The sequence below is a fragment of the Topomyia yanbarensis genome, chromosome 2 (genome assembly GCF_030247195.1).
Source record: "Topomyia yanbarensis strain Yona2022 chromosome 2, ASM3024719v1, whole genome shotgun sequence".
NCBI classification, from domain to species: Eukaryota; Metazoa; Arthropoda; class Insecta; order Diptera; family Culicidae; genus Topomyia; species Topomyia yanbarensis.
Window position 1 is genome coordinate 392,194,335 of NC_080671.1, and position 25,982 is coordinate 392,220,316.

At 38.0% G+C, this 25,982-nt stretch overlaps 1 protein-coding gene across 1 annotated transcript in view; it reads left to right on the forward strand.

Annotated features, from left to right (window-relative positions):
* The window catches only part of LOC131684819 (dopamine D2-like receptor), a 629,139-nt gene that overhangs the window by 190,982 nt on the left and 412,175 nt on the right, over positions 1 to 25,982 (forward strand). The window contains exon 4 of the mRNA XM_058967998.1: positions 10,487 to 10,677. Coding sequence (XP_058823981.1) covers positions 10,487 to 10,677 — 191 coding nt within the window. The remainder of the gene's footprint in view (positions 1 to 10,486; positions 10,678 to 25,982) is intronic.

The following is a 25,982-nucleotide window of genomic DNA, read 5'->3' on the forward strand; positions in this document are numbered from 1 at the left end:
GTCTAAAATTGTCCAAATGATTGAAAAATTGGCATTTGAGCTTACATTTGTCACAGCATGACATTGAGAACTCATAAAAAAAATTCGATACCCTGCAATACAACTTGCACTGGTTTCCTTGCTGTGTGCAAAGTTTATTGTGCGTTCTTCACGATGCAGTACGATTTGAAGCTTTGCGTACAGAAACGAGTAAAGAAATATGATTGGTCGTTTAGTTTTGTACACACGATGATTTGCAATGGGGGTTGGCCAAAATTATCTTTTTTTTATGCTTGTGTGTGTGCGTTAGGTTGACGAGAAGAGTGGAATACTCATGCCAAAATGTTTTCGGCATTTTTAGATACCTAGGGGGTCTACTCGATTCATATATTCATACGTGATGCGGTTTTTCACTAAAGCAACCAACAAATCGCTTCTGTAGGTATTTCAGAAGCACGGGTGGACTCAAATGGATTTGTGCCTACTGAAAGGCGGGTGATAGTTGAAGATTTCTGTGAATAAGAGATTGAAGTCAGAACACCAAAAGTAATGCCAAGAGAAAGTGGTTTATATTGTTATCACTGTTTGCAAGCAATAGTATTTCCTATCAATCAAATACTTTGCGGCATATTCAGGAAAGCATATTCAGATTTCAAACAATTTTTTACTTAAAGGAGAAAAAATAGTTTGCACCTAAATTGTTCTCCACTAAGGAGAAATATAACATAGGGCATCTTTTATTGGCTAGCTAAGCCAAACCAAATGTTTCGATTTTATTAGTTCTCATCAGCTTAAAATGAATTTCTTTTCTTGCAGGACATCACGCTTGACTAGGGGTTTGCTCAGGAACACAAATTGTGTCTTCGATTTTGGAGCTAGCGTCAATCCGTCGCCAGCTTTGTCCTGTCACTAAGTTAGTGTCGGATTCTAATGAGACGAAGTTGAAACGCAAATTCCATAACTAATTTGATTGGGTTATCTTTTTAAATTCAACACATAGGAAGTTACTTAGCGCCGCAAAGATACATGTTTTGATACTATAAATAACGTTGTAAAAGATTGTAAGAACGTAGAAGAATGGCTGAAAAGTAATGAAATAGTCAATTTTAAAGGGTCTTCCATATAAATTGTTCCATAACGTGAAAACTATCAAATTTATATATAAGATGTCTTCAGCAATTGCGTTTGTAGTAATAATTGCTACAACTTTACTGAAGACACAAAATCTCTATCTTAATTGGATTGGCAAATAAATTGCGTATATCACGTATGGGTAAATTAATCACTGTATGGTATATTCCCAAAGATGCGCAATAAAAAAAATAAGAACTTCTCTGAACAAACGATACTACTAAAGATAACGGTACTTTGATGTTATTAATTTTGAGCACGAAAACGACGTTTTAGAACACTGTGCATTGTTTTGATTTCGAGAGAAACGGGTTTAAGGTTCGAATCGCAGCAGTCCTTACGTTAAAATTTGAAATTAGTTTTTGCAATAATTCTTACTAATTATAACTTATTTTCAAATCTGGTGACAGTCGAATGTAGTTCGAGAAATTCTTCATCCAGTTATCTGAGGTTATGTGACTTAGTCCTGTCTGACTTAACACCGACCATTTGCAGTGTTGACAGAAACAATAATCTTTTAGCTGAAATTCGTATTAAAATTTCTATAAAAAATCCAATTGTTACGCACTACTGAAAAATCGCATTCAATACAACGAGCAAGATAATAAGATGGTAATGTAGTTTTCGACAATGCTCTTGTGCTAGCCATAGAATTCTCACTGTTTTCAGGGAAGGAATTGGTTTCGTGACAGAAGAAAATAGTGCATTTTTTAGGGGTGGCAGCACTGTCGAAACGCCTGGATGTGTTGTCGTTAACGTCCAATATTTTTCAAAGTTTTTCAGTGATATACAAAATATTGAACAGGAAAATGAAGTCAATCATTTAGTAGGTAATTTTTCCTGTTGAGTTACGTGTTAGTAGGTTGAAATATCGCGAGAAAAGTGTAATTTTGCATATAAATTTGTCACAACTTTGCCATCGAAGTATGTGCAGCAAGACGCGATAAAATACGCCCGTTCGTTCCGCTTAGCGCCTGCAGCGCCGCCTGGACCTGAGTAGCTGATGCAACAATCTCGCGGAGGGAGAAGAATTCTTCACAGAAATCTCATGAATTTATTTATTCAGAGCTGGTGAGATCGTTTCATGTCATTTTTCAATGCTTGTCTACCTTCTTAAATATTTTCCTTTTGTAAATACGTGCCTGAATCAAAAAATATGTTTCATTCTGGAAGTGCGAATATATTGCATACGTGGATGTATTCGCGCGGGGCTTATTGTATATGAAGGCGGCAAGAGATTGTACGTGTACGAACAGTCATTCTTGAAATGGGTCGTTGGATGTACAATAGAGCTATCGCCTTTCATTTCCAGGGCCAAACATGTGCACATCTATCGATGAAAACAAATATATCATTACATAGATGCAGACAAGTTTCTTCCATAAAAGCACTGCCGGACAGTGGGAAACGGATTGTATACACACACAGGCGAAAAAGCAGCATTTTTTAGTTTCTCCAAATGCTGTCTGATATTGGCGCGGACGGAAATAATTAATTGAATTTTTCATAGCAGCTAGCAATCCAGTCTGGTCTAAGCCCAAATATTGGCTTCTCAGTATACCAATCTTTTTTTCTTCATTTGTTTATTTAACGCGAGTCAATGCGTTAGCATAAGTGAGCCGTGGATCTTTTTTGATTGTTATATTACGGTGGCATTAGCGATACCAGCTCATGCAGCTTAACTTCAATAGTGTCATTGCCTATGTATGTAGGGATGCAAAAAAAATCGACAACGCGTTTCAAGTTATTTTGTGTAGCAAATGATTCAGCTTGGTTTTTGAAGACAATCAGTACCTTGTGGCGTAGATGGGGGAATTGAGCAGCATTAGCTTCTGCTATCTTGAGCTTCTTGTTCACCTTCAACAATTGATCCACTTCAGGAATAGATGATCAGTGGCTCGGCTTAGAACTAAAGTCAAAACTTTGTCGTATCGGTTCAGATAAGGTTTCAAGCTGAACTTGTTTATTTTTGAAAATTGTCCTGCTGGAGCTGTAGAGCTGGGTTTCCGAAAGGGCACCCCATCGGAATCACTCACTACTACAGACGAAACGAGAAATGTCAACCATTAAACCAGCAAAATTGCAGCGCGTCATGATTCTGATTGTGATGTTGACTGTTCGGTTCAAATGTGCGCGCGTAGGGACTCTATGATCGAGTGGGAATGAGCGTTTATTTGTGGGCACTTGAGACCAAGTTAATTAGATTATAAGTGCTATAGCGTTCACTAAATCATCGGGGAAGTTTGTGTGTTTGCAAAATCTTGGACGTAGTTGTGCGTGGATGATCGCGACTGCATATTCGTCTTTGTGTTTCATCGCGAAGGGCTCGGGCGTTTGTAAGTTAACGTGTTCAATCGCGTGGTTGTTTGAATGTCGCGTGGACATTTGCATGCAGGGTTGCCACTATTTTTCAAAGAAAATCTGGCAGTTCAATTAAAAATATCTGGCAAAATCTGGCACTTGACAGCGACCTCATAGTCATCGAAATTTGGCATATATTTTAGTTTTCGTAGAATGTGCATCAATCAATTTTTGTATAATTTGGGACCTTTTTACCCAAATTTCCAAAATGTGTATGTAGCCGCTTCCAAAACTTAAAAATCTGGCAGAATGAGAGATTTGTCTTTTTGTCTGGAAGCTGCCAAAACCTCTGGCTGTGCCAGATAAATCTGGCATAATGGCATCCCTGTTTGCATGTCGCGTAAATAATTCTGATTTTATAACCGTGTATCCATTCGCACATACGCGTGTGCTTTTGGATGATAGCGAAGACCGTGAAACTGATGCTTAATTTTCAGTGTATGGTTCAGATGTTCCCGGTCATGGCGCCATGGAACGTCTTGTCTAGTGGATATCAACGTCATTTTTTTCCAATTGGTCCAGGTGGCTTGGACCGAGACTGCGTTTCTAATATTTATAACTGCTAAAACGTTCGCTTTCTCACCTGGATGTTATCCTGTTTGCAAGATCGTTGGCGTAGGTGTGCGGTAATGATCGCGAAGGACTCGAGCGTTTGTACGTTAACGTGGTTGTCACCTGAGCTAGCGTGTATGCAACTTTGCGTGGCCAAATTCAATTTTATAACCGTGTAGCCATTCGCGTGTGTTCTTGAATGCCCGCGCGGACCATGAAAGTGATTCCTAATTTTCAGTGCACGGATCATATACTAGAAGAGAGTCCCCCCCTAATTACTAGAGTTCCCGGTCATGTCTCCATGGAACTAGTTGACTAGTGTTACGAGCGAAATTTTATTCGATTTGTCGAACTGAAGGCATGAGTCTAGGCTGCTGGGACCGAGGGTAGGAACTTCGGGACGGGACCGATTCATGATCGCGCAAGTGCACAGTGGTCCCAAAGAGCAAAAAAGGGGTTTTTTTAGATTGCGTCAAAACGGTTGACTTTAGCAATATGGTGTCTTTGAGAAAGTTTCTTGGAGTAGAACTCCCCTTCCTTCTGTTTAATCAGATTAATGATTAATCCCCCTAATAGTGAGTTATGGAATTTATTTTCTCCAATAATTCAGATAGCCATATACTTACTTCAGTAAAGTTGTAGAGAAACTCGTTACAAACATTTTACCCGAAGACTTCAACTCTCTATCTTTTAAGGTTTTCGAGATATAGGACATTATTTGTAAAAGGCCCCTTAAACATAGTTTTTTCATCATAAGTTTTCTTCTAGATTTTTTCCATTATATAAATGTTCTAGAACATTGTTTGGACTATTAAACTGCATTACTTTGCCGAAGACGGAAACTTGCTATCGCTAGTATGTGTGGAGATATTCACGTTTTTTGATTGAAAATAGCTCTTTTTCCAATGCCGATAACTTTTAAACGGGCAAAAACGGGCAAACCACTTTGTTAACAAATTAAAGTGCAAGATAAGCACAATAAATGTTGGAAAAATGAGATCTCCCCAAGGCGGCCCTCTATGGAAATACTAATAATAATTTCTCAGTTGATTTTACCATAAGAGATGGAACGTTGAAAACGTGACCCCTTAAAATCACTATTTCTTATTTGTCACTTCATACATTGATTTATCATAAACAGTTTGTTTGCAGCACTTTTAGAACATTGTATGGCGAAGATTTTTGCTGAAGCAACAAAGTTATTATCTCGTCTATTTGAAAAGTTATGAACGATTTTTGTTGAAAAAACACCATTTTCAAAAATTAATTATTTATTTTACAGAAATAACGCTCCCGCAGTTTTTTTACCAAAAACTACAAAAGTTTCAATCTTTCAAATGAAATTAAAAGATTGAAAATCCATTTGCAATGTTAGAAGATATATTAGCTTTGAAAAAAACCATTTTTGTTTTGAAAATCGCCTGTAACTATGCAAACAAAAGAGATAGAAACTTCATTGCTTCGGCAAAAATGTGCATTTACAAAAGTTCTAAAAACCTTTAGAACAAAGTATTAGCGAGAAATTAACACATAAAAAGATATTAATTGAAAACCAATTTTTAAAGAGCCACCCCACCTTAAATATTGCAAAAATTATAGCACATGAACCGTTAGAGATAACCACATAGTTTCTTAAGAAAAGTTGCTTAAATTTGATTGATTTATAACTTTGTAGAACATTATGTAGCTGAATTTTACATATCTAAGAAGTTGATACTTTGAGTGCCCTAACCGCAAGGACCACCCTAATTTAACTAATATAAAAAAATCGGCAAGAAAGTTCTAACAAAGTTTGCCGAAGATACTATATATCAAAAACCAACGGTTTTGGCGCAAACAGTTTTGTCTTCCTAAATACAGCTTTAGGACCATAGTGCACTGTGAAGTGGTGGGATAATGCTTGAGACGGAGCTTGTAAACTGTGTAATTTTATGGACTTTCTACTGGATTATTGTTATCTAGAATTTGAAACGGCTTTTTTCAGTCCTTAGAGGATTAAAACGACTTGTTTGTGTTAAAGCTTGTAGCTTTATGAGTGCTAAAACGTTCACTTAATTACCGAGTAGTTTTAATGTTGGTTAGATCGCGGGCGTAAGTATGTGTGGATGATTACAATTGCATGTTCGCCTTTGTGACTAGGTTTGTGTTATCGTGAAGTCCAGGAGCGTTTGTTCGTTGGGAACGAGAGAGATTGTGATTGTATGGGACTAATTTAAGATATGGTAAAAAATTAAAATTAACATGTCGAATAAAGATATAAAAGATTCATAGATATAAAGTAGAAGCATATAAGTTGACCGATATTATTTTTGGAATACATGAGTAGTGGAAAAGTAAACAAATAGAAGTAAAACAAAAGTAGACTAATGAAGCAGAAGAAAAAAAATGAAGCATGCAATCAAACTACTTGAACTCGAGCCACTATCGAGGCGTAATGCAGTAACCATTTTAGAGCAATTGTCTGTATGTAGTTCTCTACAACTGATGCACGAAATTGGCTTGATAATGTTTGCAAATAAGAAATAAGATAATTTCATGTAATTTTGGCATGTTGAAATCGTTTTTTATATTGAAACGGATGAAAAATAAACATTTACTGTTCACTAGGGTGGCTCAAACTTAATTTTTTTCGAAGTAGTTCTTAGAATTTTTCTAAATTTCTATATGAATTTCATGTACTGAATCGTTTTCGATAAAAAATCTTATTAGAAAAAACCTTTTTACTTATTAGGGTGGCTCAAAAATAATTATTTTGTCGCCAAGGTTCATTTTTTTAAGTAAATGGTTTGGTGCTGAATTCCTTTTTCGGATAGTTAAATCATGATTCATCATGATCGAAGATGGTCACCATTTTTGACGTAATTTAATCAATCTTGATGGAATTGCTTTACATCAGAAAACATCTGTCACGTTACATAGGATGAACTGTGTTTTCTCAAAAATGAACAAAACTTTAAGGTTTTCACAATACGGTTTCAAAAAGTAGACTCAAAGTAGTAAGAAAAACTGTAGGTTAGACAATGTATGAAAGATGTTGTTGTGGTCCACGAAACTTTTTCGAATTTTTGATCTGTCACGTTACAAGCTATTGTATCAAATCTTTAAACAATATCATCAAATTTAAATTTGACTATGATGGAAAAATGTGGTTCTAGGCAAAAAGTTGAAAACTTGGATTTTGTTTACCTTTTTCTCTCCTTACGGTCTATAATATAAGATAGTTTCATTCAATTACGGTCTATCTAATAAGATCATTTCATGTAATTTTGGTATGTTGAAATCGTTTTTTATATTGAAACGAATGAAAAATAAACATTTACTGTTCACTAGGGTGGCTCAAACTTAATTTTTTTCGAAACAGTTCTTAGAATTTTTCTTAATTTTTATATGAATTTCATGTACTGAATCGTTCTCGATAAAAAATCGTATTAGAAAAAATCTTTTTACTCATTAGGGTGACTCGAAAATAATTATTTTATCAACAAGGTTCATTTTTTTGAGTAAATGGTTTGGCGCTGAATTCCTTTTTCGGATAGTTAAATATATCATAAATCAACTTAACTAAATATTACGGTGGTTCGAAAACAAGTACTGAGAAAATCCGACGAAAACAAGTACCGATAACCCCTGTACTCCCAATTGTATTAACTTTTTGTACCGATTTAGTCAGTCTCGTATGAAAATTTATTTAAAGGGCTGTAGCAGAAAAAACCAGATTCGAGTTAATGCTTTCTTGTGCATATTTTTCTTATCTAAAAAGTGCAAAATATGCAAAAATAAAAACTTAAAATTTTTGTTATTTGGTACTGGAAGAGTAGCGAATTTATTATTTAATAATGAGAAAGTGTTATGAGGCTGTGTCTAGGGACGAAAGAAGAATATTTTAACAGAGCCGATTCATTAAAACGAAAGAAAAAAATATGTCCCCATAATTTTTTTAATGTGGCTCATTAAAAAACGAAGTAACTTCTTTGTTGGGTTTTGTCGCATACCCTTGAGAAGAATCAATACAACACAAATTCAGATCAAAACAGGGTAACCAAATAACTAGAATAAAGTTAGTCTGAACTCATTAGTATCTACTAAATTTGACAGTTACTGTGTAAGTTATCATGAAACAGTTCCAGAAGCATTCGATGGCATATTTCAAAAGGTTCAAAAGACTGAATTTTAAACAATCTGAATACTTTCACCATCCAAGGAACCACTATTTTCACTCCGCTCTTCTCCTTTGATCATTAGTGAAACCCTCGTAAATCATCATTTCAATGCTATTTGAAAGTTGTACAAGTATTCTTGCCATTAGAATAATTCTCGTTTTATAATGATTATTTATAATTTATTTCCGAAATAACCATGCGTCTCCATTGCCAGTTTTTTTAAAATTTTGACGGCTTATCACAAGTTTTCACAAAACTAGTTTTGGCTCATTTGGAGAGTTGATTGAAAGCTTTCGAATGAGCATAATGAGATCGGGGCCTTTTGCAGACGACGAAGTTACTATGGCATTAAAAAATTGTGTTTATTAAAACTTCGTGACAAAAAGCTATTTAAGTAATACTTAAGCAATATTTAAACCAACAATTTTTTGGTGATTTTACGATGTAATTTATTCAACTAGATAATTATGCAGAAGTAATGTATGTCATAAAAACAACTAGTTCTTAAAAAAATGAAAATAATCGTACCTAATTCAAATTATGCAAAAACCACTAGAGTTTTGCTCTTCAGTAAGCTGTCAAAACTTAATTTGCGTCCAAATATCCCAATTTCTCGCAAAAATATTACGCTGACACGAAATAATGCTAGCAATATTATCTCTTAACCTTCATATTTGGACTTAGGTCCGGGCTCATCCTACTGTGCAGCCGTGTAATAATTGGGAAACTGATATCACAGCAAAGTTACATTTATTTACTGATTTTCAGCAAAAAAAGTTGATTTTATTGGAATCTCAGCAAAAAACTGTATTCAGAGACTTCAACAAAAGATGCAAAAAAGCTTAGGTTCTTCAGAAAAAAATAAGTGCGTATAATCGAGACATGAGCATACAAATCGTGATAAATAGCAGACGCCTGATTAGTAACGAATCGAATAAGGGTGTGGTTTACACAACAACGTAATTTTGTCGACTAGCAGTAAAAATTGTAAACGATTAAGTGTTTTCAAAGTTTGTCAGTATTGTGTGGATCAAAAAGTGTGATATTTCAGTGATCTACTTTTTAAGTAGGAACGTTCGCCATAGATATAGACGCCATAGTAATTCTATAACTGTTTACAGCCATTTAACCGTTGTGTGTCCGACGCGGTACCCGGGTACCTTTTTAAGTTTCAATTAATTAAATTCCTATGTTTTGTCCATAGCTGGAAATTGAAATTTTGTGACATCTTAGAACATCACTAAGTCAAGCTTTTGGGTTAATAATATTGTTGATATAGTAAGGGTGGGAGTGAGGAGGGGCTCCTGAATCTTTTTACTACATAACAGGCCGACGTGGGTACCCGGGTACCCACAAATCTAAAATGCCCATAACTAAGGTAATATCCAACCGATTTCGATACTTTTGGCCGTTTTGGATTCAGGAACTCATCCACTTTTGGACTTGGTAAAAATGAGTCGGGTTACTTCATTCGGTTCCCGGGAATCCGGGTTTCCGGAAGCAGGTTCCAGTGCTGGGGTACTATTTGCGAACTTCAATGGAATACTAGCAATATGGGTATCAAAATTCTTGGAATTGCATCAGTAGGCTGTATCTCGTGGTTTTGGAACCATTTGGTGATTTGACCCCGGAACGGACAATCCGGAGCAGGTTCCCGTGGGGCTGTGAGTGGCCATTCCGTTCCAATTCCATTTTTTCAAATAGCCATAGGGTCTCGTAACAATAAAAAACAGACTTCCGAGACAATTTAAAGAGTTTTGATACACATATTGCTAGGGCATTATTAAAATTTGCAAATCATATCCTAGTACTGGAACATTACTCCGGAAAATCCAGATTACCAAAAACCAGATCCATTATTCCGGTTCTATTGTACAGAATCAAAAAGTGGATGAGTTCCTGAATCCAAAACATCTAAAAGTGTCCAAATCGGTTAAAGGAAGCCATAGTTATGAGCTTTTCAATTTGTGGGTACCCGGGTACCCTCGTTGGCCTGTTAAAGGTGTTTTTTTTTGTTGGACACATAACTGTTAAATGTAGTGGACTCTTAGGTCAATAGTTCCCAGGGACCCCGGCGGCGGCTCGTATATATCATTTAAATTCCAGTCTGACATTTTTCATCCGTCCGGTTTACCCAGTCTTGAAATAAAAAAAAATAAAATCAATTCATACCTCAACCAAATGGCCACTCCTCCATAAAATCAACCACCGTCCAGTCGGATGGATTGATCCGAACCCAAGCAATGCAATTAAATAACCGCATTAATTCTTCATTTCCTGTTTACCTCTCCACCTTTTCACAGTGCACTACAACTACTGGGGCCTGATCCTGGTGCTGTTCCCCATCCTGACGCTGTTCGGCAATGTGCTAGTGATACTGGCGGTGTGTCGCGAACGGACTTTACAAACGGTGACCAACTACTTCATAGTGTCGCTCGCGTTGGCTGATCTGCTGGTTGCGGTCGTGGTGATGCCGTTCGCCGTCTATGTGCTGGTAAGTGGACTCAGTTTCTTTCCTACAATATTGTACAACTTATATACACCTATACCTATATCTGCAGTCACTGCTTTACTGCTAAACAGTGAGTAGCCAGTCTTCCCATGCTTGAGAGAGGGCTGGCAAAATACGGCAGCAAGAAGTGCATTCCGAGTTGAAGCATTTTTTTTTTCTTCGTTCCCCTTGGGCTCTTCGGGGGAGGGGTGGGATTCTCGTCGAGAATTACTCTGGGTTTTCGCAGGAGAACGAAAATGGTCGGACTGGGGTTCGAAAGCGAAGAATGAATAAGCTGGAATGTGGATGTAATAAGATCGACTTGCACAAAAAAAAAATCCGCTTGGATTTCACTGGGAAAAAACTGAAACTTACCCGAGAGCAAACATCACAACAATGTGGCTTTCATTCCCTCAACTCTGTCCGTTCGCTTTTATATTTTCAATTTAGTTTTTCGTGTCTTGTATGCTGAGAAGCCCAAGTCAGTTCTAAATATATTCGCAGCTGCATTTCACCCACATTTTACGCTGCCATGCCCCTAACAATGCTGCATCTGTTTCCTGTTAAAATATTCAACATTTTTAGGGTACCTTTTAGGATTCTTCGAGCTGGCATGGAACGGCATTCAAAGTTATAGCTCCGCCCGAAGGATCCCCCGATCGTTACGGGTTTGTTGTGCTCTCCCCGGGTTTCTTCAAACCACGCACTTCTTCGCGTCGGCGCCTGTGGTTGCGGTTGCCAGCGTGAGTAAACATGAATTATTTATAATGTCTGTTATGGAAACGAACGAAAATTTCGGTCGTAGTGCAAAGAGTCGCTCCGGGCCCTTTTGACTTTTCCAGATCCGTGAAAGAATGTGAACTTTTGCGCGGCGGGATGCCACTCCAAATCCCAAAATCAGACCTCGTTCGATAGTGGTTTGTTGGTTTGGTGGGTGGGTTGGTTGGGTGGTGCAAGATTTCAAGTCATCAGGGTTCAACTATACGAAAGAGTTTGTTTGATTTATGTCAGATGTTTCTTCCGAAAGGAGGGTAAATTAAGGTTTATACAAAGACGTTGGCGAATCCTCCATCTGCATTGTGGCACCTGACCGTCATTAAAAACAACGGTCTTCATTTTCAAGGGTTACAAGCCCAAATCTTTTTACCGATGAAAGCTTCAAACCGCAAGTCCATGTTAATTGAAAAGGTTCCCGAAAATAACATAAACAATAATAAAAACCAATTTTTACAAAGGATCTCCATAAACTACACTTACTGATATTGTTACCCAGACAATACATACCTACAGAAACTAGAACAAGATTATATAAAAAAAACTTTTCCGGCCCCGAAATTCTTCATTCCTTATCGTGAACTTGCCCTGTCATATGTTACATTCTTCCAGCTTGATGAATAATATTAAATTCATATCCCATCCCATGCCCAGCAGACGATTGGATTCCCGTTTGTTCAGTTGTATGTCAAACTCAAAGCTAACACTGCTGGCCCGGAGGGGTGCAAACCAGACTGGCAAATAAAGATACGCCAGCCAACCAACCCGAGTCGCAGTGTGTCGTTGTTATGATGAGAATCATATGTGAAGGAGAATTTCGTCTCGGCCGGCCCTCTGTATTTACTCCACCAACTCCAGTTGTCACTTCGTCGTCATCGTTTTGCTGTGGCATTATGCCCAGGAATTTCTGACGAGAAGTTACGGCATTTGGACTAGTATTTTGCAGCAGTGCGTGCGTGAGTGGGGTTGAGAGTTTGCTTTCGCTAACAGTGAAGGTGGATTCTGGGGGACTTTTGCTGACAATGCCCGTAGTAACTTTCTAAACGAGAGGGAAGGACTTTCACCATTTTCCTCGGGGCTAAAAAGTTTCCCCGAACAAAATGAAACCGTTTTCAGCGTCGTCGTGGTTGTCGTCGTCATCGTCGTCCTCCTCCTCGTCAACGGATATATCGGACTACGAACATCTGTAGGACAAAACGAGGAATGAATAGACCGGATGTGGCTACACACAGTGGTCTAGATTCGGCACAGCAGAGCTCACCGCTGATGAAATAATTCCGATCTACCCTCTGTCGGGAAACTAATCGAATGGAACGTTGCTCAATAATGGAAGCACTTGGTTGGCACTAGAGAAAATTGGAACGCAACGGTCGGAGTGGCTATCGTATTGGGTCTTGGTCTCGAAATTGTTTGCTACTTCCACTGCGTCAAGGTTTTCGAGGCAGGGTAGTGTATTGCAGAGTTCAGTGGGATTGGTGGAATTTTTATCATGGAAGGAAAGCAACCTTTCGAAGTGTAGCATTCGTCGCGCTGTGGGTACGGGCTGTAAATAGATAGCTCTCACAGTAACCGCAAAAAATAACAGCACCGCACCGCATACCGCACCAAAACCACGCGTTTATGCGGTGAACGATAAATATAGCAAGCATAATTTGTTCACTATTTGCTATACTCCGGTAATCAATTGAGCTGAGTTTTTATTTAATTTTTGGTCTTTTACCAACGCGATTTATTTTATTTTTCTTTTTCTGTTTTTCTTGTTAATCAGTCGTGCGAGTGCAGTGAAGTTTTGTGACTTCAAGTAGGATTGCATCTAGTTGTGTTCATTTGTTAACGTAATAGGTAGTTTTGCTGGTGATTTTTATATTTACTTAACGTTATCACTGCGTACTAGGTCACGCTCAATTTTTTCACCAAAAGTGACATTTTCTGGTGGATATCTGAGTCATCACACGTTGCGTGCACGTTCGCTTCTATTGACGCACGTTTTGGGAGTACTTCGAAAGGCCGAAGCCCAAAGGTCGAAATCACTAAAGGCCGAAAACCACAAAAGGCCGAATCACAAAACGCAGAAGCACAAGATCAAACCGCAAAGGTCATTGTAATAACCCATGGGGTTATTGATGAGCTGGTGCATACCATAGCTTGAACTCATTGGTGAAAACTGCTTTAATTTTTTTTTGATTTAATTAACTTAAATTAGATTAAATTCAAAAGAACAGCTCTTGTTGAAAAGAAAGAAAAATAGCCTAAAAGATAGTACAACAATTAGGGTTCGTCGCGGTGCGGATGTGGGCGGTAAATGGATTGTCCGCACCGCAACCGCATAAAAATAATAAAACCGCACCGCTTACCGCAACCGCACTTTATTTACCGCACCGCACCGCGCGGTAATGCGGTAATTTTTTTGTAATTTTAAAAATAGTGTTGAAAAATTGTTCATATGTATAACCATATATAATAAAATGTTATTCTTATTCACACGAAATTTAACTTTATGAGACTCCTCAGAATGTGATGTTTATGAAAAAATCCACTTTTGCATTTTCTATCCATAAATTTCGGTACATTTTAAGGCAAACATTATACATTCAAAATCGTTTTACTGCAGTAATAGGAAAACTTTTATTTTAGCAACCCTCCAGTTAATTGAAAAAATGGAATAAAAATGTAATAAGAAATGAAGTTGCTATTTTTTCTTTAAATTTTCATATGTTCAATGTTTTTGATATATGAAAATGAAATGGACATTCCGCATATACGTAGTAAAAACAACCTCACATTCATTCTTAAAGGAATTACACCAAAAAAAACAATTTAAAGTCGAGATACCAGTACTTCTATATAGTAGCGCATATATTACAATACAGTGAAATAAAAACATATTTCATCAAAAGAACGGCGTTATATTTGACGAAAAAATGCCTTATACATTAAATCTAATCAAGAGCCCGGTCTCAACCGGTACAGAATTATTGAACATTTGAAAAACTGCAAAAAATGTATGATTTGTAGCATACAGCAGAAATGATATTTTATGAACAAAATATTCCAAAACTCTAACTTCCGTATTTTTCAAGAAACAGATGTATTCTCATTCAAATACTAAGATTGCTCCTTTTAAAACTGTATGAACTGTAATTTCCTAAAGGCTAGTTCGAAAATTCTAGCATTTGATGTATTTTCCTCTAATAGTTTCCCAAAGCAATACCCTACACTATTAAAACAGTAACTTCGAATAACTTTACTTCAAAAAAACTACAAAATAGTCTTAACTGAAAAATATTAGGACTTAATTTGGTAGAAAATTATCGTAAATTTGAATGGAAGTACGCGAAAAAAAGTTATGTAGCATACTTTTTTTTAAAGTGTGCTACATAACTAGTCCAATAAAATTGATTGCAGAAAAATTCACATTGAATTTACACAGCAATCAAAGAAGATAGAAATACGATGTTGATGAACGAATGATAGCATAATCAGCCTAATTTGAACCCCTCCTTATTTTGAACCCTTTTCATACATTTATTTCCTTTACTGCCAATTACTCCAAATTCGTTTGGTATGATGAAGATAATTATATTCTTTAGGTTGTGTTTAAGTCCCAGCATAATTAATTCATCTCTAATTCCTTTAAATTAATCAAAATTCACAGTTGAAAAATTGATATCGAAAACGATTCATAATTCCACGATTTCCAACAGGAATCGGGAGAGGTGATGCACTTTTAAATTGGATTTAAGAGTACAAATTTATTGTTTTTAAATGATCAAATAATTTTGTCTCTATTTGGATCTTGTATTTTATGTGTTTGAAATGGTTTGTTTGTGAAGTTTTACTTGGAAGTATAAAATAACTAGTGTCCAAAATATGGCGTAAAAATAATATTGTAAATTATTTCAAACACAGCTAAATTTTCTTTCGTAATAGCAGTCTGTTTATTAATTTAGAAAAACCAAAATGTGAGAAATCAGTAGCGATAAGTCGAATATTTATTAGTCTATTAAGTCTATTTATTAGTTTATTAAGTCAATGGAAATTATGCCAATTCAAAGTTTTTTATGTTTCTCTATTGTAGGGTAAAAAGTAAAATTCGAACGTTCTGACAGAGGGGTTTTCCTAACAATAGCTAAGCATTTGCTAAGGGGCCGTACACAAATGACGTAGCTTTTTTCGACGATTTTTGACCCCTCCCTCCCCCCTCGTTGCATTTGGTTCTAACCTCCCCCTCGTAAATAACGTAACATTTACCAACCCCCCCCCTCTCATCCTGAGCAACGCGACCGGAGGATGAAAAAAAAATTACATATGTTTTTCAATTACTTTAAATGCTTGTTCTTTCAAAATGTTTGACGACTTTTATCTATATCATTATAACAGCAAATTGCGTACGAAATAAGCCCATTTCTTGATAAATATAGTGTTGATAGTTTTGTTTTGAATTTCATATGTCAAGGAGAGCATGTAGAGAAGTTCTCTCAGTTCACAATCCTGCTGCTACCAATGTTATACCTTCACCTAAATTATTAAATTTTATTTGGTTGAATCCGATGAGAAAATTTAATTCAGCTACCAAACTAAGTCTACTAGTTAGCAACATTAGCTAACTAATGTAGCAATTTAAATCCGCATGCAAAACCTTTTCGTATTTTTGCGAGCTTGTAATTCTGTGAATCGAAAAATTTTCCTCATGTAAACCCGCACTTGTGTGAAGCTAAATTTATTGCTCTTGGGAATGGAGGCACATTAAATTGTTTTCTCTAATCAATGGGTTTTGACGCCCGTCAAAAAAATTTAAACTTAATGCTACGTCGCACAACTTCTGACCCTACCCTCCCCCTCGTCACACTTCGTCACAAATTTGGTATACCCTCCCTACCCCCCAAAATGCTACGTCATTTATGCATGGCCCCTAAGGAAATAAATCTAGTTGCGTCCTTCTCAAATGGTTAAAGTCCTAGTTTTAATCCACTTTTAATGCAAACGTGAGACTTTATCAATTATTTTTTTGCGGTGCGGTTGCGGTAAAACCGCGCGGTAAAAGCTCTTTCCTGCTCCGCATCTGCGGGAAAAAGTGTCTCACCGCACCGCAGACTTTGCGGTGCGGGTGCGATAAATACCGCGCGGTTGCGGTAATTACCGCAACCGCGACGAACCCTAACAACAATGAACAAGGCACTGGTCAGGGATGCATGAAGCACAGCACGAGAGCCTAACACGAGCTGAGCGGCCGCTTTGAACGAACCAAAAGCAATAAGCACTGACACCGCTCGTGCTAGGTAACCTTCGTGCTCGAGCTGTAGGATTCGAAGAGCTATGACAACGAGTTAGCACGATAAGCTAGCACCATGAGCCAGCTCGGTAAGCTGGCACGAGCAAGCTCGGTGAGCTAGCTCAGTGAGCTAGCACGAGTTAACTCAATGAGCTGGCACGGTAAGCTTGTCCGATGAGCTAGAACGGTGCAGTAGTGTAAGCTATGGAACGAAAGAATAGGACAAAGCAAGAAATATGCGTTGGTGAATGTGCGACAGGTTGCTGAAAAAACGATGCAGGCATCATTACTTACACTAACGCGTTGTTTTTTTATTCTGCTTTGCTATAGCTGAGCTATAGCTCCGTGCAGCTTGCTAGCTATCACCGTGCTAGCGAGGGCTCTCGCTCATCGGTGCTCGTGCTACTTGCTAACTCTAGCTCATAGGAAACCAGCGCAAGCACTAGCTCAATGAATTTAACGCTGATATATTATGAGTCAGTGCACAGCAATAGGACACGGAGCAGCACCGTTCTTGTGCATGCCTGGCACTGGTCCTCATGTTTTGGTTCATATATGTTTGCGAAGATGTAAGCTTGAACAGCAATCATTAATATTCCAAGAACAAATCCATAATCTCAACAAAAAAACCAAATAAATATATGAAGAAGTCCGAAATGCACAATAAATACACATAATTATATTAAATACTTTTTTGTTTCGAGGACTACAAAAGGGCTACACTTTTTACAGCGGATTCGCTGTTTTTCAAGGAAAATTTCGCCATTTTATGAGTAAAAAGCCCCCTTAATTGAAAAATTATCCCAAAAACTCAACGTAGGGGTATTTTTTTAGATTTTTTACGTAGAATGTGTATGCAAAATTTGTAATAAATCGGTTAAGTAGTTTTTTAATGGCAGTTAACACCGCAAATCGTGTTTTTCCAGAGACGTTACACAAAAAGCTTCATCATCAAATCGCTTGTAGATATTTTTGCATAAAAAAATTACAGAATGTTATAGAAATAATGTAATATAATGTAGAAAAGTTTCGATCAATTCGCTTCACCCATCTTTCTAAAAAAAAATGACAAAGAAACTGATTTTTTACGCTGGAACCCTTATCCCTCCCCCCTTAACTGTTATTGTTTATTACAATATAAGTAGCAACCATGCACCCCCTATTTGACGTTTCTCCATTCTCGTTTATTCAAACTAAGATTTATTAGCTAGTCATTTTCAATATAATTGTGGAAAATATCTATTACATTATTTTTACATTTACACGTATCCCACGACTACCACGAAAAAGTCGACACAGACACACTTTAAACAAAAAGTATAATATTTAATTCGCTTAATCAGCGTGAGTTGACGTTTGAAAGGCTGGGGGGAATGGGTTTGGTAGGGGGGTTAATAGGGTTATTGCGGGGGATGCGTCAGAAATCCTTTATCTTATTTCGGTGTGCGTGGTAGAGGGAAGGAATGCGGGAGTTATGACGGTCCAAGGTGGAGGGGGGTGGGGTTATTGAAGGAGTAAGGTGTAAGGATATCCTATAATATAAGGTAGGCTGGGGGGTCGATGAAGTGAGTGAGCATTTCAATATTTTTTTAACTTCTGAAGTATTACTATTGTAACGGTTAATTTGGGAAATTTCAGTGTGACTTTACTAACCAATCTGTAACTATTGAACCAAAAATCAGAACCGAATGAAAGTCAATAGTAGTTAATGGGAGATCATATCTTTTATTTGAAATCAAATTTGAAGAAATCGATGGGACATAAACTTAGGAATTTTATAAGTTCTCCGGGGGCATCAAGAATCGTCATAGGCGGACAATGTGGTCAAAGCTACTTCGACTGGCCATTATTGACCCGCAAATCCAAGTAATGTTGCATACATTTTAATATGTATTGCATAATTTGGCCCTCATGGTGGTACCAGAGTGTATGAGAATTTGCTGCACTCTTCAAAACGTAGCTCCGGAACCGGAAGTAAGATCTACTAAAAATTCAATAGCAGCTTATGGGAACGTCGCACCTTCCATTTGAAACTAAGTTTGTGTAAATCGGTTCAATCATTTCTGAAAAATTTGTGATAGTTTAAATGACACACATCGAAGCTGACCTTGCCTTCCGCTTACCCTGAACCTGCTCTGTCTTCTCGGCGGAAGCGGCAGCGATCGCTTTAGCCATCACCCGAAAACCACAGGATATCCCGACGATCATACTCTGTGATTAACCGTTGGTCATCTCGGAATTTTGAATCCGGAGAATCCCAGAACCCGTTTATTCAGGCCGTCGAGGCCACCTGCAACTCACTGATTACCATATATTGGATACCTGGCCGCGGGATTAGTGGCAATAAAAACGCTGGCCAACTAGCAGCGCGCGGAAGACTGTTCCGCAAGTTGTTGACCAAGTTGGCATCATCGGCTAATATTATCCAGACTTTCATGGCCAAGGCCATCGATGACTTCATTTTTCAATGGAGAACGTCTCCGGGATATCTTCAAAAAATAAAGGGTAGTCTTGAAAAATGGAACATTCCTAGAAATAAGGAAAACATTCTTTTTAGTGCCTATTTTTAAGCCAGGCGGAAAATCGGACATCCAAAATCATCGTGGGATTACCATTATCTCAAGCATTCCAAAACTATTCGAAAAACTTGTAACTGTCAAAATATTTCTGCAAATAAAAAAAAACAAGCAAATAAAAGGCTTCTATAAAGGCCGCTGAACAACATGATATCTTCTAGAATTTGTAACATTTACTGATAATGCAATGGACGAACATCTACAAGTGCTTATATATGCAGATGACATGAACTTTTCATGAAAATAAGAAATGCCAAAAATGCTGAAGTATTCCAAAACGAAATCAATCTATTCCACACATGGTGTAGTAAAAATCTACTACAACGTAACGTAAAGAAATGTAAATCAATAACCTTCAGTAGAAAAACTTAGGAAACCAACTTATAGTTAAATGCAAAATTGTATGGGATCTAGTAGCGATTCGTGGGCAGAGTGTCGATGGTCCCAATGGTGTACTGAATAGCAGCCAATTCTGCGATGTAAACTGAAGCGGAATCATTTAGCTTAAATGAAGCGGTGATATAATCATTGAAGATATCTAAATCAGTGGACCCATCGAGATTGGATCCGTCAGTGTAAAACATTTTGTCACAGTCGACTTCTCGAAATTTACAATAAAATATATTGGGGATCACTGTATTGCGATCGGTCGATACGAGTTGTGGTCGGAGGTTGGTTTTCCTGGATTTTGGATGGCAATGCTAGTTACCAGATCGAATATAGCGCTTTGTCCCTCGTTCTCTACCCGCGAAACAGAATCGTTTCAAACGCAGAAAATAATCAAAAAATACAGTAGGTGCATGAATATGCAAACAATAGCACCATTAGATGACGCGTATACATTAGGACAGTTCATGTTTTACCACACCATTACACCTTACAAGAAAACACAAAGTTTTTAATCCTTGATAAAGGTGGAATAAATCCATTGAAACTTTGGAAGCAATATTGTTGTTTTCGCTGTCTAATTTATGACTGATTAGCCGAAAAACTCCTCATAATGCTTATTAAATAAACTCAACCAGCGTCTCTTGGTAGAGTCTGGCAGATTCTCCAACAAGTTGAATTTGATTCTGTCTGGTCCTGGGGTTTTACTGTTACACGATAAGAGAGCAAGTGGGAGCTGCTTCATTGAAAAAAAATGTTCGAATTATCCGGTTCCGGTTTCGCATACCCCGGGCAGTGCCTCAAATAGCGCTCATCAAACTCTTCATTCGCGTGTCTACCGTCGCGTACTGCCAATAGCTAGCAGGTGATCCGTCACTCCGGAAGGTCTTATATGCGGCGGCCTTCTCCGCGTACACGTTGGAGTACTCTTTGTCTCACCATGGGTTGGGAGGCCGTCCGCGAGAGTTCGGGTCTGGTACGCGTTTAGTTTGAGCATGAAGCGCGCTATCGAGAATCAATGCAACCAAGAACCCGTACTCTTCGTCTGGAGGAAGCTCTTGTGTGGACTCGATTTTGCCGGATATCGCGGACGCGTAGCTCTTCCAATCAATATTTCGTGTGAGGTCATACGGAAACCTTTTGATTGTATTCGGTGGCCTTGAACCGTGAGCAATAGCAAGACAGACACTTATGATTCCCGGAAGAAGGCAAAATACATGAGTCGAAACGTCGGATGAATAGGCAGCTACTGTTTTCTTGTACCAGATGACTGCATGGTGAACAAAATAATATCTAATAGTAATTACTATTAGCAGATGGTCGCAGATAGGGATTAAGAATTACCTTCCACATGCAATCTAACCGCAGCGATATCGAGCAGAGGGACAAGTCTAAGGTATTCCGGGGCGTTAGGGGAGTCGAAATTCGTATTATTTCACCCGTGTTCAAAATGGTCGTATTGAAGTTGTCGCAATCTCGTGGAGTGAGGTAGATCGATTATCGTCATGAAGGCAACCCTATGCCATACGTGTGGGTTGAAATCACCAAAAACTAGTATCGGCGCAGAGAGGAGCTACGCAATATCGCAAAACCGTCGGTGATAAACAGAGACTCTGAGGGGAATGTAGGTGGAAGCAATGCAAAGGTCTTCGCCTTTAGATCTAGTTTGGCAAGCAACAACTTCAATGCCTGGTGTCGCGGAGATGTCGATTCGATTGAAAGAATATCAATTTTTGATCCCCAATAGTACTCCTCCTTAATCCTTTCATGCCCAACTTTTTTCTAGTGCATGTAGGGTTTCAAGATTGGTTTTCCTTGAAAACGGTGGGATCAAGAAGCACGAAATGCCTTTTTTCATAAACATAGGTACATCCCTTGTAGTGCTAGAAACTGTTCAATTTTTTGCTTCTAATGCTCAATGAAATTGTTCTAGAATATTTACAATGGTCCAATTGTGTGGAAAACGTAACCAAAGACAGTCTACATTGATTAGTTTTATCAGTTTTTAAAAATATTGCAACTTAATGAAGATATATGAAAAATTCATTTTCCGTCATCCTGGCAACACTGCTACATCGAAATCCAATCAGACTAATTGCAATAGCTTCAGTTCTAGAGCTGATCCTTGCAACTGTTAATACTCAAATGAAAGGCAATAGTCACATTTATTTGCCCTACTTGTTTTTTTGAAGAAATCTTGCCTCAAACAAAAGTTATAGCTGTTTAAAAACGTTGTTGTCCACAAACAACATGGGCTTGAATGGGTTAGGAGTCTTTTCGATCCAAGCGAATAATATTAAAATCGTGGAAGTATAGGTCTATTTATGAAGTAAGCCATGTCTCGCATACTGCAAATTCATCGCCTTTTAAGTTGTTTAGTAAGATTTTATTAGAATCGATTTTCAGGATAATACTTTCGCAATACTTTCGCAATTTCACTGATTAAATCTGTACCGAAGCATACAATCACTGAAAGGAGAAGCCATTTTGTAATCAACTACATCAAGAATGTTTTAATCTGGAGAGAAAGCTTATTAGGATGCTTTTAAGAGTGTTAGAACTTTTTAAAGCTGTAAAAATACGAGCTCTGGTTTTTGAGACTGGGAGTTATCTGCTTCGTACTTCCTGGAGTAGTCATTTTGGGAAGACTTTGAAGAGACACTTTCTGGCCTTTACAACGAAGCTTGGGAGTCTTCGTTGTCCTTTTTTGTTGCTTCAAGGCACAGCAGAAGATATTCCCTCCTGGGGTTCATCAAACTCGCCTTTGTAAGTAGCCAAGTTAGTATAGTTGTTCGTAGGGTTCGATGGGAGTTTTGATTCAGACGTCGTGCGAGATAGACGAATTTGAAAACGAAATCGAAAGGAAAACCTGACTTAGCAACCATTGTGTGTTTTCTATTGTGTTCTTTTGTGGGGAGCACTAGTGCTGCCTCGTCGAGCACTTATTGTAGATCGAATCGGAACTTGTAAAAGCAAGGTTAGGATGGAGTTACCGCGTGCTCGAGTAAATTCCATGCGCATTCAGTTCGGGAAGGGTTCTTCGGAACCAAAGGACGATGAGATTTTCTCATTTTTAAAGACAACGTTAAAGTTAACATGCGAGAATCTTCTCTGCATGTACAGAGACCAAAGTGAATTTAGCATCTATGTGAAGTTCAAAACCAACGATTTGCTTCAAGCGACCTTGGATCGATTTCCGTCGACAGTTACGTTCATGTACCAGAATGGAGAAAAACTCACAGTTCATTTGTCTTCAGCAACCAGTTCCTTCCAATATGTCCGATTGTTCAATTTGCCACCAGAAATTGAAGACCGCGAAATAGCTGCTGTGATGGCCAAGTTCGGTAAAATTCAGCGGCTTATTCGAGAGAAGTATCCCCTCGAGTCAGGATTCCCTATTTGGTCTGGAGTGAGAGGTATCCATATGGAAATCATGAGCGAAGTTCCTGCAACGTTGCACGTGAGAAACTTTCAAGCACGTGTTTTTTACGCGGGGATGAAGAACAGATGTTTTATATGCGGAAGTTTGGAGCACCAGAAAGCAGAGTGTCCAAGACGGCGTCAACCGCCCGAAATATTAACAAGACCATCGTTCAAGGATGTGGTTGCTGGCTCGCCAAGTGGTACAGGTACAAATAGTTCGCGAACGGATGAAACCGAAATGACCGTCATTGGAACCATTAACCCCAGACAGCGTGCAGAGCAGGTTGAAGCATTAAAGAGCGCAGCGGAGAAAAAGGCATTAGGAGTAGAAAAGGCGGCAACCAGCGTCGTAGCATTGGTAGAGGAAATCAGTATCAACCAGGTCCAGAATCCCAAAGAGATTGGAGTCAAGCAGGCATCGGATGCAGGAGTAAGCAGTCCAAATGTAGCTGCGGTCATTGAGGATGCAGTTCACAGTCAAAGCACAGACAAGGTCCAGACAGAACAGAACGAGCAGTGGATGGAGGTTAGCCATGACAGGAAGCGGGTAAGGAATAACATGTCTCTGAACAGAGCTGGTGAAACTGGCGAGGCATCGTCAGGATCCGAAGACCTTGGTTACAAAAAGGTGAGCAGATCCTTGGGAACAAGAACTCTTTCAAAGAATTTAAAGTTGAAAAAGACAATGGGAGTAACAATACCAACATCGCCTAGTCTACTGAAAACGCAAGCAAACGTCACCAGAGCGCGTGTGAAATCGGTCAAACTGACGAAGACAAAGAAAACAAGTGAGGTTAGAGAGGGCAAAAGATAACTCATGAGTTTGGACATTTTTCTTTAAGCAACATGCAGTTTTGTATACAAATAGGATCAGCTAATTTTAATAGTTCTAAATCAGACGTACAGAAGTCGCTTTTGAAGGATTTTATTCTAAACTTTGATTTAGACCTAATTTTCATACAAGAAGCATGTTTCGAAAATTTTTCTTTCATATTTTCGCATAACGCCATCGTTAACTATGACAAAGGTAGTGCAGGTACAGCTATTCTCTTTAGGAAAAAATTTACAGCTTCACATCCTATTTTGGACCCAAATGGTAGAATATCTTCGGTTGTGATCAATGGAATCAATTTTATAAATGTTTACGGTCACTCGGGAAGCAATCGCAAAAAAGAAAGAAGGGAACTTTTCTCAAACAATATTTCAGTTCATTTCAACAAACCCAATGCTAAAATTAACATTCTCGGTGGTGACTTTAATTGCGTCATTGATCGGTCGGATAGCTCCCCAATCTGCAACAATTTTTGTCCAGAATTAAAAGAACTAGTTGAATCGATGCGATTAATTGATGCCGCGATTGCCTGTAAAAATAAAGATTTTACCTTCATACGAAACGGTTCCTCGTCGCGAATTGACCGTTTTTATATTGCACAAGAGCTCCGACATAATGTTTTAGATTTCAAAAGCACCCCCGTGCTGTTTTCTGATCATAAGGCATTGATTCTTAAGATTAGTGTGGAGAAAGATCAATTAGTATTCCAAGGGCGAGGGTATTGGAAAATAAATGCGTCGCTGCTGAATCAAGAAGAGTTGTCTCAAAGGTTCGTAGCAGAATATGACGCAATTAAAAGTCGTCATATTTTTGCGAGCGATCATAGCGCGTGGTGGAACTACGTATTCAAAAGAAAGGCTCGAAGTTTCTATAAAAACGAAAGCTGGGCATTAAATCAAAGGATCTACAATAGAAAAAATGAACTTTACTCTAATTTGAATTGTCTTTACCAAAGACAATTATTAGGTGAAGTAATGTCTGATGAAATTTTTGTAATCAAATCGAGGCTGTTTGACATTGAGACTGACAGATTAAGGAATTATAGCTATAGAATCAAAGCAAACTCGGCCTTTGAAAATGAAATTTTGAATATTTATCAAATCTCATCACAAATAAATCGTAGCATGAAATCATCTTGCCTTAGGCTCGAGCATGGGAATATTGTGACATCAGACCCGCAAAAGCTCAGAATAATTGTTTTTGAATATTTTCGCAACAAGTTCTCTCAGATTGACCTAAATGATGAAGTAGGAGATTCATTAAATTACATCTCTAAAACATTATCTCATGAACAACAAGCTATGTTAACCCACCCCATTACGGAGATAGAACTCTACACGACCCTCAATGCCTGTTGTAAGAAAAAGTCACCCGGAGCTGACGGTTTAACTTATGAATTTTATGTGACACATTTTGAAGCATTCAAAGATGACTTGGTAAAATTATTTAACAGTTACCTTTCAGGTAACGTATGCCCGCCCACTGAGTTTTCTAAAGGAATAATTACCTTGATCCCAAAAAAAGGTGAAGTGACTTCCTTGGACAATTACCGACCTATAAGTCTTTTAAATACGGACTACAAACTTTTTGCAAAAATAATCGCTAATCGATTGAAAAAAACTCTCCATGATCTTCTCGGTCCTGGTCAGACTGCATGTTTATCTAACAGTTCGTGCGTTAACAATCTCTCAGATATACGCAAATTAATCACAAAAAGTATGGAATCTAAGAGATTCAAAGGTTTGTTGATTAGTCTAGATCTAGAAAAAGCCTTTGATAATATTCGACACTCCTTTCTTTGGAAGGTGTTAGAAAAATTCAATTTTCCACAAAGTTTGATACAGTGCTTTAAGAATCTGTATAAGAACGCAACTTCGCAAGTGCTTGTCAATGGTTTTCTCACTCAAGATTTCAAGATTTATCGCTCAGTGCGGCAGGGATGTCCGTTAAGCATGGCATTCTTTGTTTTGTGCATTGAACCACTGGTGCGTCAGCTTTACGATAGTTTGCTTGGTGTGCTTGTAGACGATAAGTTCATCAAGAT